Source organism: Sprattus sprattus (genome assembly GCF_963457725.1).
Source record: "Sprattus sprattus genome assembly, chromosome: 2".
Classification (NCBI taxonomy): domain Eukaryota; kingdom Metazoa; phylum Chordata; class Actinopteri; order Clupeiformes; family Clupeidae; genus Sprattus; species Sprattus sprattus.
This window is the reverse complement of record NC_137921.1, coordinates 37440066-37454483: the sequence shown is the minus strand read 5'-3', so window position 1 is coordinate 37454483 and position 14418 is coordinate 37440066. Positions and strand designations below refer to the sequence as shown.

At 43.4% G+C, this 14418-nt stretch overlaps 2 protein-coding genes across 3 annotated transcripts in view; one reads left to right on the top strand and one right to left on the bottom strand.

Moving 5' to 3' along the window:
- The window catches only part of wwc3 (WWC family member 3), a 48246-nt gene extending 41795 nt beyond the window's left edge, over window positions 1-6451 (bottom strand). For both annotated transcript variants that reach the window (XM_080860450.1, XM_080860451.1), the window contains exon 1: window positions 6081-6451. In XM_080860450.1, the coding sequence (XP_080716576.1) occupies window positions 6081-6226 (146 nt within the window). In that variant the 5' untranslated portion in view covers window positions 6227-6451. The remainder of the gene's footprint in view (window positions 1-6080) is intronic.
- A 4977-nt stretch (window positions 6452-11428) lies between these two features.
- Window positions 11429-12097, top strand: cldn33b (claudin 33b; the record flags this gene model as incomplete). Its single annotated transcript, XM_080833097.1, has 1 exon — window positions 11429-12097. One exon carries the CDS (start codon window positions 11429-11431, stop codon window positions 12095-12097), a length of 669 nt encoding a protein of 222 aa, XP_080689223.1.
- Between the last annotated feature and the right edge of the window lie 2321 nt (window positions 12098-14418).

The window sequence follows — 14418 nt, the reverse complement described above, 5'->3', positions numbered from 1 at the left end:
ACCCCCTCACCCCTTACAATGATGTGTATGGTGCTAAAACTTCTACTACGACACTCACAACGTATAACAGTGGATGTGACAATGGCATATTTGCCAGCTTCACAACCCAGCTGAAAACAAGAGAGGTAAAAAAATCCCCACTCCAATAACAAAAACACCTAGAGAAGCAAAACAGCTGCTGGAGCGGGTTGACGTTTGAGTGCCTGTGAATAACCTTTAGGCCTGGGGCAACCCGGCTACCCCTTTCCAGAATAATTTAATTTGGTGTGCTTTGTGATCACGTATAAAGGCCTCCCTTTGCGGAGTGGCAGGCCGGCAGCGGCCGCTGCATAACAGAGCTAATAAAGGAGGGTGGCGGCCGAGGCAGAGCGCTAGTGGAGCGGAGCTGGGCTGAGCAGAGTGGAGCTGAGCTGAGCTGAACGCAGGGGCCAGGAGGGGAGGGCAAGGGAGGGGAGAGCCACGTGGGAACTGCCTCTGTTGGGCAGCTTTGTCTGGGGCCGCTGGCGGACAGAAGCCCCCCCACCACCACCACCACCAGCATCACCACAACCAGCCCGGGCGTTAGTGTAGGCATGCCTGACATTGTGCTCATTCCTCAGGGACAAAAACCCTCCCTCATCCCACAAAACATGTTATCTGCAGGGGATTGGTGGTGGTGGTGGTGGTGTGGAGGTTAGCCTGGCCTGAGAGATACCTTAGTCGGTGGTTAGCCTTTACATTGCCAAAGTATGTGGAGGGGGGGGGGGGGGGGGGGGTCATCTACAATAGTAAGAATTCTACATCTAGTTTAGACTCCAGATCTCACCTACATACAAAACTCCCTTCACAAGGATATAGATGGATGTTCCACCAAAAGAAGTGTTTACTACAAGAAACATGTTGTTAGGAATACCTGACATTCCACACAGATATAAGCAAATTCACATGCCATAAATGGCAAATTTATATATGTTCATATATATGTAGGTATGTGTGTGTGTTTATGTATTGAGGTATATATCTGCAAGTGTGTATTTGTGACTTTGTTCTGAGACAGTGAAAATGAAAAATAGAGTTATAGAGAGGACCGTTATATGCTGGAACGAAGTCCTCTTTCACAGGACAGCTTCAGTGGTTTCCCAGGTGACTGCGTAGTGAATTCACACGCAGATCCCACTTTTCACTACAAGCCGTCACATAGCCAGTGCCACCTAATAAAATCCTCCCTCGACCGTGGGGCCTACGGCACATGCCACCTCTGACGCGGTCACACCAGCGACCACAGAGCACATCTGACCATCCAGGGGATAACACCAACAAACAATAGTGCTGGACAATTCTCTAGCGGACTGTGGCAGCCACCAACCAAAGAAAAGGAAGGGGGGGGAAAAACAAACAAACAAAATAAATACTGAAAGCCTGTCCTCACACTCAGCAGTTGACTAAAAGCAGGCCCCAAAGGCAAGAGCTCAGCAGACCTGTCCCATGACGCCTAAAACGAGTATAGCAACACCAGGACTAATAAACACGGTCTCTCGCTGTACTTTATAACCGTTTTCTAGTGAGAAGAGAATTCGCAGGAAGGCAACTGGAAAACAAGTAAAATGACCAAGAGTAGCAGGACCACATGTTTGACATGGAGGGTTGTTTTGCAAAACCGACGTCAGACCAGGGTAAACTGTGGTCACCACATATTTGAAACACCAGACACTTGCAAATAGTCAACAGATACCACAGTCCTCTCTTTTAAACCACCCAGAGATACAATATCTCCCAGACAGCTTGCACTGACAGTGGTCGCCTCAGCAGGCTCTGCCTCCCTCTCTTCCATCCCCACTATGCCAAGTTAGGTTTCCAGGCTGCGGCGGTAACATGAGATTTTGTCAAGAGTCCTATCAGCCGCAAGTAACAAAGGCTGGTAATCATATGACTCTGGGTTAGGGGGTTGGAGTGGGGGGGGGGGGGGGGGTGGAGGAGGAGGAGGAGGGGGGCGGGGTAAAGTCGTTGAGTAGATCAGGTTTTTCTTATCTAGATTCCAGTCAGCTACTCCGTTCCTTCCAAACAAAAACAAAAGAGAAAGGAGGCTAGGAGCAGCATCACAATGAAGGCAACCAACACCACAACTGTCCAGTGGTGGGGGGGGGGGGGGGTATAAACTGTTATTCCGGTTTGGGAGCTGTGACTTCAACTCATTAATTACTCTGCAATCAAACTTGAGTACAACGTACCAAAGAGGCATTATGCCATGAAAAGACCACAACTTCCAGTGTACCCATGCCTCATACCTTACCTCACCTCCTTCTTTAAGGACATTTTCTCATTTTCTTTCTCTATTGTTTCATTTCTCCCTTGTTGCATTTGTGTATGTTATGCCTAACTCGAAAATGTGAATAAGAATCACCAACACAGGAAAAAATGAAAGAGTGTAAAAATGAGACGAAACACTGTGCTAATGAGGACTTTTATGGGGTCAGAAAAGAAAAAGCAAGGTGGCAAGCTGAGTAATAACAAAGCCCATAAAAGTAGTGATGATCCCTTTTCACAGATTATCTTCACTCATTCTTCCTGGCTAATTCTTTATTCTCAGAGGATTTTAAGGACAATCCTCCAGAGTGTCTTTCTACTTCTGTGAACTACAGTTAAATGTTCAGCCTAGAGTCCTGTCTTCTGACACACATCACATTCCAATCATGATCAATGATCAATGCTACTGTCTGAAACAGCTCAGTTTTTTCAACACAGTCCAACCCTGGTCTCTATCCATCCTTTCGGCTTCTCACTGAAACGGACGGGCAATGAGCAAAGTAACAAGCAAAGTCCATAGTGCGTGAACTACAGCTATAGAAAATGATTTTGCCAAGTTATTTAATCAGCTTAGGTCCACGTGAAGCAGAATTTGCTCGCTGGCCATCAATGAAATTAGGACCCATGAGTCTTAGATTTTTCCTTATCTATTTCGCTGCAAACCCGTGGCCATTGATACCACATAGCGCATCTATCACACATCGCCCACACCTCATGGGCTATTCAATGTCACCGCAACCTCACTCTTTTCACACCATGACTAAAACAGTGCTTGACTGTCAAGGTGACGAAGACTGACTGAACTTGTGTGATAAAACACTTGTCAAACAGCTGTATCTAGTGCTCAAATGTCAGCAAGTCAGGACAATAGCCTAAGTGACCCAGATATTGCTTTGACATTCAACAAGTCTTTAAAAGGATTACAGAAGCCCCATTAAGAGGTTACTTACCAATCAATTGTCTGTAGGTGGAATGCATGTAACCTACGTGTCTCAAGTCAGCGGGACAAACACAGATAAGTGTCTTCATGACATTCAAATGACATGTCGCAAGTGACGCTTCCAGGGGAAACTGCCATGTACATAATCTATACAGCTGGATCAGCAATCTGGCATGCAGCCAAAAACAGCCAGGGCAATAAGAAGCTGTGGAATTGATCAAATACTCACCTGTAATGCTAAAAACAAATCTAGTGAGACTTGAATTGGCCTTAGATTTGGGTTAAAGTACAACTCAAAAAGGTCTTCAAATTTAGCTCTACACTTTTTCTTTCCCCACCAAATTGTGCTGGTATTTCAGCATGTGCAGGTATTTCAGTAATTAAAATGAAGGTACACTACTGGTAATAGCTATTAGTTTCAAAAACATCCTTCACTTTTGTAGGACATTACAGCACGTAGTCACAGCATCAACCCCCTACTGTCTCTGTGATGAACCCTTCCATAACTCTCATCACACATGGATATGCTGAGGTGTAAACGACCAGCTGAGAGAGGGTACTGTAATCCGTTTTCTTGGCTCTGGGCTGCAGGTTATAAATGTAATACACTTAAGGTCCTAAACCTTATTTGTTAAACTGATATTTGTGACATTCGTGTATATATAAATAAAAGTACAACCTGTAGAATTTGAAACGAGTGGAAAAAAGGTCTCAGGCCCTAGAGCAGTGTCTGGCATTCACACATCTTTTCACAAGCTGTCAATCTAAAGAGGTCCTTCTTATTAAAACAATAAATGTATTGCCTTTTAACTTCACTGTCAGTAGAGGCACAATTAAAAAAAAAACTCCCTGTTATAGCTCAAAGGCAACCCAAACAGACATGCTTGATGAAAACCGAGCTAGCTGATAATCCTCTTCCTCTGGATACAATAGCATTCAATCTACTCCTGACTCGTCATCCTACTGAGGCCAGGCTCGCTCACTCACTCACTCAGAGGTGCTGAAATTGTTGCTCATTGTTTTAAGTCAATGACCACAGCTCGAAAAAAAGAACGAGAGCTGTGACCTTGCCAGCGGCAGCAAATCCCTCCCATTGAGCAGAGGCCCGGGGCTTGGTGAGAAGCGGTGTGTTTAAATGGCTCTTGCTGAAAGCCTGGTTTTAGCTCGTTTCTAGGCTGGGGAAAACACAGCACATCCTTACGGCTTTCCCACTGGCCCAACTAGCATTCCTCACATATTTGCACATGGAACTCTGGGAGCTGCAGTTCAATTCTCCCATTCATTTGGCCTCTGTTTGCATTAACATTTTGCTATATAAAACATTTTTTTTCTTTTTCTTTTTTAAAGCAGGCCATAGGCTTTTTATACCCCTCAAATTAATAGTTCAGTTGTTGATCATAGAAAAAGACTCGACCATTTGGCTGTGTGTGAACAGCCAAACAGGAAATCTGGATGGCTAGTAAAACTATTCATAGATAATGGTGACTAACTTTTATACATTATCCTCCAGCTGAACTCTATACATTAGTCTCATTGATATAATGTCAAAACTCTGTTTGTACATAGTGATGACAGGAGACAGCGGCCAACAGTAGGCCAACATCTGTATGACCACACCAATCAGCAAGTATAACAACAGACACACACACAGAGGAAATCCCTCTCAAGCTTACATTGCAATGTTACATATTTAAGGTCAGTGTTTAAGATAAGCACAAACCACATTATGGAACAGACTTACACAATACAATCTGTTATCCTGTGTCAGTGAAGAGAGAAGTAGTAAGGCTACATTAATAAAAACACTGATCAAGACCAAATGGTTTTGTAATAGCTAGTAGTTCAAGCGGATGTTTTTAAAGTGTTTTTTGAGGTGAAGTGTTTTCATGTTTCATTGGTTTGATTGTACGGGTGGAAGAATTAACCCTTTTGTGATAGGATGTTTTCTTCCTCGTTGGGCCATGTCAAAATACTATTATGCTAGCATGTTGCTTATAGAAATGTCATCATGTGAAGTCGAATGCAAATCTCTCCTGGTAGGCTACTGAAAAGGAGACACTGTGCTTGAAATAGGCCTAGGCTACTCGGCCATATTATAGCTGTATATTCAGAGGGCTTTTTCATACCAGGTCTTCAAATAGCATGAATGATCCTGCTAGCCTACAACTTCAAGACTCTTCGTCTTCCTCTAAGGGATTATTCAAAGGGGCGATAAGGGAAACTAGTTTTAGGAATGAGCATTAGGAAAAATAACCAACTGACCAGCAGTAGCCTAGTAAAGATGTGCTGGGCAAGTGAGGAGTGGTTGAAAGGGAGCACCACAAGTTGCAGATTTTGCGAAGCTATCCGGACAATCCGTGAAAAAACACCCACCGTCTCCAGTCAACAGTTACAGTTAAGATCAACTGCACTGACATGTCTCGCTAACAACAGTGAACGAGTTCCCTTACGAACAGTCGCCACAACGTGCCTTTCTCCGCTGAATAATTTCCTTAGGTCATATTTAACCTCTGTGTATTGTTTATAAACTATATAAAAACATTAGCAGCCAGAGAATAACACAACTTGAGAAAATCCCCCGTTGGGAGCTTTAGTGTTCCATGTTTACCTCAACCCTTACCACTTCGCACAAAATGTAAGGATTTGGCAAAACAGAGCAACAGTCCTTATCAGTCACAGTATTTGTGGATTTGGGCAAGCAATCAGGCTACTTTCTCATCATCACAAGCCCCCGCCCTCGCGTCCTAGCCTACTCTGGATGCGATTGATTAATGCTTAACGACTTTAATCGACAGCGAAATCAGAGGGGTTTCCCTGATAGAGTAGTGGAGATTTATTGCTCACAGCGAACATTTACCTGTCCCTCGGGTCAATCCAAGAAGTTTGTCGAGTGTTGTGGTCAATGTAAAACACTCTGCCATCGTAATCCCGTGCTTCCTCCCAGCCCGCGGGCAGCGGCAGCTCCGAGCTTTCTCTTCGCTTGTTGCTGCTCACCCACGGCATAGCGTTGGGATGGTTGAGGGGGATATTGCCAGCGCCAGACCCCCTGCGTTTTCTCCAAAAAAACAACGATCAGCCCTTTACTGCATTACAAACATTTTCTTTCCGTGGTTTAAACGACGAAAATACTAAATAACTGGAAAATACACCAGCAAGTAAACGACACAGGCTTGCCTGCATCCACTATCCAAAAAGTTTTGCGGCGTTCTCATGACTCTCAGCGTCGGCCCTCCATGTTTGCCTCTTCGAACATAGGCTACTTCATTCCGTGGTGTCCATATTCGGGCAAAGGATATTTGCATAAGGGGTGCCCACGAGACAGAACGTAGGATTAAAACGAGCCCGCTGGTCCAATAGAGTTAGTCGCATGATTTTGGCGTTTTAGTGGCAGAAGAAAAGGTAACTAGTTTACAGTGATTTAAAAACAATAGCAGATTGAAATGTCAGGTAGAGGCGTGACATAAACAAAGTATCCATTCTGGATACACATGGAGTAGGCTATGCGGAGTTTCGAACGCTTACGTGGTATTTTGTTAAAAAATATAATTTGTAGGAAAAGGTAAAATTATTGCCTTCATTAACCTGGTAGCACATTATATTTTATGCCGCACAAATAATGCTATTCAGAAACTTGAAATTAATTTATATGGTCCTGGACTCATTTGTTCTTAAACAGGTTTAATATGATGGTTTATAATACGCTTCTACAGGTTCTATTAATAAGAATAAATTATATAGATCTCACAATGAATTAAGATATGCTGTTGCTGGCTGACTAGTGTAAGTGTAGTGACTAGTCTTTGAGACTAATGTCAGAAGATAAAAATGAATTTGACATAGGAGCGCCCCCCGGTGACTAGTAGGCTACATAAAATGTAGCCTACTGTATTTATTGGCCTACCTAAGTTTGCGCTGTTTCTGTTGTTGCCTCTTCTGTATTCGATTAGATCTAACTTTATTGTCATTGTACAAAGCCAATGAAATGCAGTTAAGCATCTAACCAGAAGTCCAAAAAGAAGGTATTAGATAAGTACAGGAAAGGTTAGTACTATAGCATAACTGCTACTTTATATTATGTACAGTGGAGGTCCGATATGCAAATATTATATATTTAAATATTTTTAAAACGTGTACAGAGAAGTGGACAGATATAGACAAAATGGGTTGTGTGTACAGTAAGAACAGCATGTACATTAGGTTAAGTATGTAGAGTAAACAACGTGTACAGTTGTCGATATGTACAGTAAAATTGTTTGAACAGTGTTTGTGGTTCAGTCTGTGCAAAATATGAATAGTGCACATAAAATGTTTATTAAAGTACTGTAAACAGTGCAGTAATGAGTGCAATGATGCTATTGGAGTGGTGTTGTTGAGGCCACAGCCTCTGGGAAGAAGCTCTTCCTGAGCCTGCTGGTGCGGCAGCGAAAGCTCCTGCCAAATGGGAGGGGAGAGTCCATGGTTAGGGTGGGTGACATACTTAATTGGGTGCCGGTGATCCGTTATACAGTTTTCACCACCTGCGTGACTGCTTTACGGTCTGATGCAGAGCAGTTGCCATATCATAATGAGATGCTGTTCGTGCGCAAGCTCTCAATGGTACAGCATCCAACAGTCCAACATTATCCTGGGAGACAGGTGATCTTCCCTAATGCTCACAGGCGCTGTTGGCCGTTTATGACCGGGATGGAGGAGTTCAGGGACTAGGTAAGATAATCGGAGATGTTGATGCCAAGGTACTTGAAGCTTGACTGACAGCCTTTGTGCCCGGTCTAGCCTGCCTGAAGTCCATGATGATCTTCGATGACCTTAAGTGACAGGTTGTTGTCTGCACACCACGCGGTCAGGTGCTGAAGCTTATCCTGATAGGCTGTTTTGTCGTCAACTCTAATCAGCCCTACCACCGTGTTGGAGCGCCTTAACCAGGCAAACAGTTATGACTGAGCAGATGATACCGAAGAGGGCTCAGTGCGCATCCTTGTGGCACGATGGAGTTTAGGGTGGTGGTGGTGGTGGTGGTGGTGGTGGCGAGGGAGGTGTTGTCTGATTTAACAGACTGGGTGACTCACCTGATGTCAGAGAGTCCAGAGTCCAGTTGCAGAAGGATGTGCTGATACCAAGCTGGCTGGTGGAGGGGACCACATTGTTAAATGCTGAGTGGAAGTCAATGAACAGCATTCTGACGCATGAGTTGTGACTGTCCAGGTGAGTCAGGGTAGAATGGAATTGACCTTTTGCGGCGGTAGGCAAGCTGGTGTGGGTCCAATGAAGCAGGGAGAGGGGATTCCAAAGTTGGAAGAACCAGTCTCTCGAAGCACTTGGCGAAGATGGGGGTGAGTGCAACCGGACGGAAATCATTAAGGGTCGTAGCAGTTTTATATTACTGGAGCAATTATATATCACAACATTTTATTCGGTCTAAGGAAAATAGCATACCACAGTGAGGACAAAACCATGAGAATGTTTTGTCCTTACTGAAGACACGTTTTGCTATAGTCAAAACCGGTCCCCCCAAATTATTTTTTTTAGACTTGTGCCTCTCTACTGCCAAACTAAACTGGGGATGCAATATAATATTTATTCATTCAGCAATGTACATTCAGTATATCTCTGTTACGTTGTTAAACTAATAACCTCTTGCTTCTTTTCCAGCTGTTCAACTTGGGAGACATATGCACTCTAATGCCCCCATCTGGCTCCAAAGAGATACTGACCATGGACCACTGTGTCAGCAGCTGTGCATTTTGCGAATTTAGTGTAGAAATTCAAACTCAGTCAGTAAATCAGTAATAAGGTGATGCAGAATACATGTATGTTAATTAATGTATGTATTCGTAAAGAAGAATGTTGGTCAGCTTGACCCATGCTTCATTCATGTAACAAACAAACAAACAAACAAATTAATCCTGATGTTCCCTAAATAATTTCTCTTAGGCCTCTCTCTCTCGTAAAAGTTTATTAAAGCAAGCTTTGTCAAATCATAGAGAAGTTCAGTCTCATATTGAATCTGAAAGCAGCACATTGGAGTCCTTGTGCCAGCACTTACTGTAAGCTTATAATATCATTGAGCTGCAGTAAATCTCTTGCAGTTAAACCGTTCATTAAAGCAGATTCTGTGGGTTAAAAAGCAGACCTCAAAGTAAGTGAAGTTAACTGTTCTATCATGACTAAACATAGTTGTTTAGGTTTTCCTTTCAAACAGCAAAATACCAGGCAGCTTCAGTCAAGGAAAGTTGGATGTTTGTGACCCATTGCTAATCTCCTGACCTTACCAGTGACATTTCAAAGGTGCCAATTTGTACACATTTTGCTCAGTAACACCAGGTTGTATTGTTCCAATGTAATCTCTTGTAAGTCCAATGAAGGGTGGTCATACATGTTAGAGATTTGTTGACACGCAAAGAAATGCTTAGTGTAATTCACTGCAATGCTTGTAAGTCTGCGTGCAAGAATTGGACTGTATGAGAAACAAAATAAAATAACTGTTCTTGTAATGGCACTCACCCATGGAGTAATAACAGTGAAGATCTTTTGAAGAAAGTTGTTGAAATACACTTATAAGGTTCCAGAATTATGACTAGACATAATGCAAATATTATGTTAGAAGCACAGACTGAATTAATGGACGTGTTTGTGTGAGAAAAGTATGAATAAATGTGAGGAGAACAAATGTGATAACGATGATGACGATGGGTGTGTGTGTGTGTGTGTGTGTGTGTGTGTGTGTGTGTGTGTGTGTGTGTGAGAGAGAGAGAGAGAGAGAGAGAGAGAGCAAGGGAATGAGTGGGAGAGGGAGGGAGAGTTTGCATGTTTGATGACATTTTTTCATGTCATTAATTTCTTCCCCAGCCTCCTACTACCAGACATTGCATTTCGCATACACAATACATACTTTTGTTTACACACACACACACACAAACACATACACACACACACACACACACACACACACACACACACACACGCTCCTCAATCACATGCTTCCAAATGCCTCCATTCCCAACGCACTGTTGCCACTGCACATGAAAGGTAGGATGGACATTCCCTCAAATAACCCAAGCTGTTAGTGTGCTGTTTTGTATGTAGTTGGCACTGTTGTGCAGGACTTCAGTCTTACAATTATGTTGTACAGGGCAAGATTCTTGCAGATTTGTTCTTTTATTTTTGCTTTGTCTCAGTAGTATCGCATTAGACTTGCACGTGGTAATTGTAATGGCAAGATTGCTGCAAGAGAACAAAATTCTTAAATTATTACAGTGACTGCCTGTTGGTGTTTTTGCCAGTCTGAAGTTTTACAAAGCATTTCTGGCTGGAATTAACCACTGAATCAAATAAAGCACGTGCTTCACTGTGGTAAGAAAGTATCAAAGACTCCTTGGTGTGATGCACATTGCAAATTTGGCATGCTCTCCTTAGGAGGCCTATTTTACACTCAGTCACTGGAAAAGCTCTCTCTCTCCTTCTCTCTCTCTCCCTCCCTCTATTTCTTTCTGTCCACCTCTCTCTCACTCACTCTCACTTTTGTCTTTTACGAATCAAGTGTGCTACAAGCATATAACTTCAGTGTAGTTTCCTTCACCCATGGATTCCTTCATTCTGTGTCTTCTGTCCTTTCACTGGTGATGTACCCCCTTTAACAAGAGACAGAGAACAGAATGGACAAATATGCAAACAAGGAAGAGTAGTAAACCAAACACAATCCCTGACTCCTGTAATGACAACAATCTGCATTTTAATAACATCCTGTCTGCAGTTTAATGGCATCCCATGTGGCCGCCTCTGTTAGGAGAGGTTCAGCTATGAGGGGATATGAGTGAGTAAAGCGCTGATTGGCTAAACAATCCCCCCCCCCCCCCCCCCCTCTCCACCCACACCTCCCCCAGGAGTCAGCAATAAGAGGGCAGGGAGTAAAATGTCAAAGTGTCCCTTACCTCCTCCTCTTCCTCCTCCTCTTCCTCCTCCTCCTTGCCACTCAAGATGAAGTGCTGCTCTCTTGGAGACGACTGACAGACAGACAGTGAAGGGGCTGAGGCGAGCACTGGGGTCAGGGACTGAGACGAGCCTCTTTTTCCTTTTTGTTCTCTCTCTTCATTTCTCTCCTTCCCTCTCAGTTCTTTCCCTTCTTCAAAGCCCAGAGGAGAGCTCTTGAGGTGCTACCCAGGCGAGCAGGAACACTGCAAGTCATCCACCGAAGGGCACGCTGCGACCATGGGCAACCCGTGCGTCTGTGCTCTGGAGCTTCTGGGCGTGCTGGTGGGCTCCCTGGCCTGGTTCTGTTCCCTGGCCACCACCCTCATGCCCCAGTGGCTGACGCTGTCCACCGAGCTGTTGCCCACGGAGAGCTTCGAGCAGGGCCTGTGGGAGACATGCGTTGTGCAGGACATGGGGGGCCTGGAGTGCCGGCCGTACGACAGCATCCTGGGTCTGACGCCCGAGATCCAAATGGCGCGTATCCTCATGTGCCTGTGCCTGAGCACCAGCATGCTGGGGCTGCTGGTGGCGGTGCCGGGGCTCAGCCAGATCAAGAGCTGCCCGGGCGAGGACGGCCAGTGCGCCAAGCGAGCGCTGAAGATCATTGCAGGGGTGCTGTGTGTGGTGTCCGGCGTCCTAGGGCTGGTGCCCGTGTCTGTGGCAGCACACACCACAGTGTTAAAGTTCTTCGATGAACGCGTGCCCGAGGTGATCCCGCGCTGGGAGTTCGGTGACGCCATCTTCATCGGCTGGGTGGCTGGCTTCCTGCATGTGATCGCCGGGGTCCTGCTCATCACGTCCATTCCTAGATCACACAGAGGACAGGCGCGATTCACACAGCACCACCACAGACAAGAGGTCAGGACTATCCACAGCCCGGCCAGAAAGCATTCCGAGTATGTCTGAGCCGTTCCAGCTCCCAGTCCTTTCCAAGGAGGGGGATTCTTAAGCCTAGATCCAGCACAAAGTTTTTTTATTGAACTGAAAGACGAAATACTACATATTATCAGTTCACATGAGTTCAAATCACAGTTGTTATCTTAAACCAAAGAAATTGGAGTGATTGCTGATGTATTTCTGGGGACAGCACCTCTGTTTTTGGATCAGTGTTAATGTATAAACCTGACACCAGGACTGAAAACTGATTTTTTTTTTCTGTCAGGTAATATTCCTTTTTTTCTACTCTGCATGCATTTCATCTAGTAAATAGTCACATTTAGATAATAATGTACAATATGTTACCATTATGAGTGTCAGTATAAAGCTAGTAGTTTACTCACCATCCCAAGCCTGTGAATGGTTCATTTACTCTATGTAGAGCCTCACATTTTGATCTTTATTCTTACGAAGTGTGAGTTTTATGACGAACTTATGTTTTCTTAGACATCCTACAGTATATCCAATCCATATGATATCCAATCTGATGAAAGGAGACAGAATGACTGATTACTGATATAATTGACTGGATTGTACTGTATGACCGGTGAAGAACATCAGACTAAGACATCTGTAGAAAAAAATCATGATTGTGTGATCATTGTATATACCAGTCAAAGGTTTGGACGCACCTTTAATTTAAAAAAAAAAATTCTTTACTTTTATTATTTTCTACATTGTAGATTTATACTGAAGACATTTGAACTACGAAAGTACACATATGGAATGATGTACTTAACAAAGATAGTTTTATCTACCATGTAGAAAATAATAAAAGTAAAGAAAAAACTTCTCGGAAAATTAGAAGGTGTGTCCAAACTTTTGAATGGTACTGTATATGGATGTATATTGTAATGACTGCACTGTATTTCAGACTCATACTAGAGCCACCACTGTTTCATAGCAACCACATGTACACATATTACAGACTCAAGCAAACAAGTACACAAACACACACAAGCACACGGTTTAGTGGTTTGTAAGTGAAAAGTGAAATGTTTGCTCTGTATGAAAATACTGATTTATAAGGACTAGACTGTTTAATTTGAATATTGACTTTTAATATACATCCTTTGTCTGTTCGTATAAAAAAATCAGTTCTTATTCAACACTCAATCGTACATAATCACTATTACTAAGTGTATATAATCGTTACATTGTTAAGGGCAAAACGAAATGTATTTAGCATGATTGAGCTGCAACAACTTGTTCTCGCATGCACTCTGTCAAGCTTGGTGAGGGAAAGCAACCTCTTAATGCCAAATACAACAGGACAACTTAACTCTAAGTGGGTCTTTAAGTAGATCTAACTCTTACTCACCAGCTGGTACAACAGTTTAATTTATCTGGCTCTCGAACAGAATAATTTGACTTTGCACATTCACAATAAAAGTCATGAACATTGTACATGAAAGTCTTGATGTGTAAGACACCTAAATGCGACCAAGTACAACCCAAAATATATGAGATTACTAACTGGAAACATTCTGAGGATTATGAGCGAACCCATCAAGGCAGAGAATGTCATATGAAGGATACAGACAAACAGTTGTTTAAAAAGTGTCCTTGCTGTTTTGTGAAGAAATCTTGAGCCTAATTGCCTCTGATTTCCCCCTCGTCAGTCACCAGGATAAGCTGCATTTAACGATCGCTCTAACGAGCAGCACGTCCTGTAAAGAATGCAGGACAGACTGCCCCTCCACCTTCTCCTCAATATAATTACACAAACCTGCCAAGGTCAGAGGGTTAGACAGCTATTTCCTTCTCTTCTCTCTACCCCTCTATGTCTGTCTCCTCTCCATCCAAAGGACATTAACGAAATATTCATTGTATTCTCTGTGTAGGCTACACACTTGTATACAGTATAATGTCTTTGTGCTACCATGCCATGTGTTAAAAAAAAAAAATCTGACCATTCTGTCAATGGGATTCACCTGATATTAGATCAATATTTATGGAAAGGGTGTTCTGCAGCACAAGGTCAACCATCTAGTTCTGTGAACTTTCTTTATGTATTTTTATGTGGAATTTACTAATGTGTGACATTTTGAGGTGCTTGGTTAAAACTCTTTGAGACAGCAAAACCACAAATGTCTGAACATTGTCAATTATGGCTGTGGATGAATGTTTGGCTGCTTGATTTGACTTGACCATTCAAGCTGATTTAACACATCATCACCAAACCAAAAGACACCGGGGATAGATGCCGCAAAACTGGGAACCAACTGTCCAGCGACGTCCCCTGTGTGTCCTGGAGACCTCTCGACGCCACTCGGCCAGATGGCCCATTA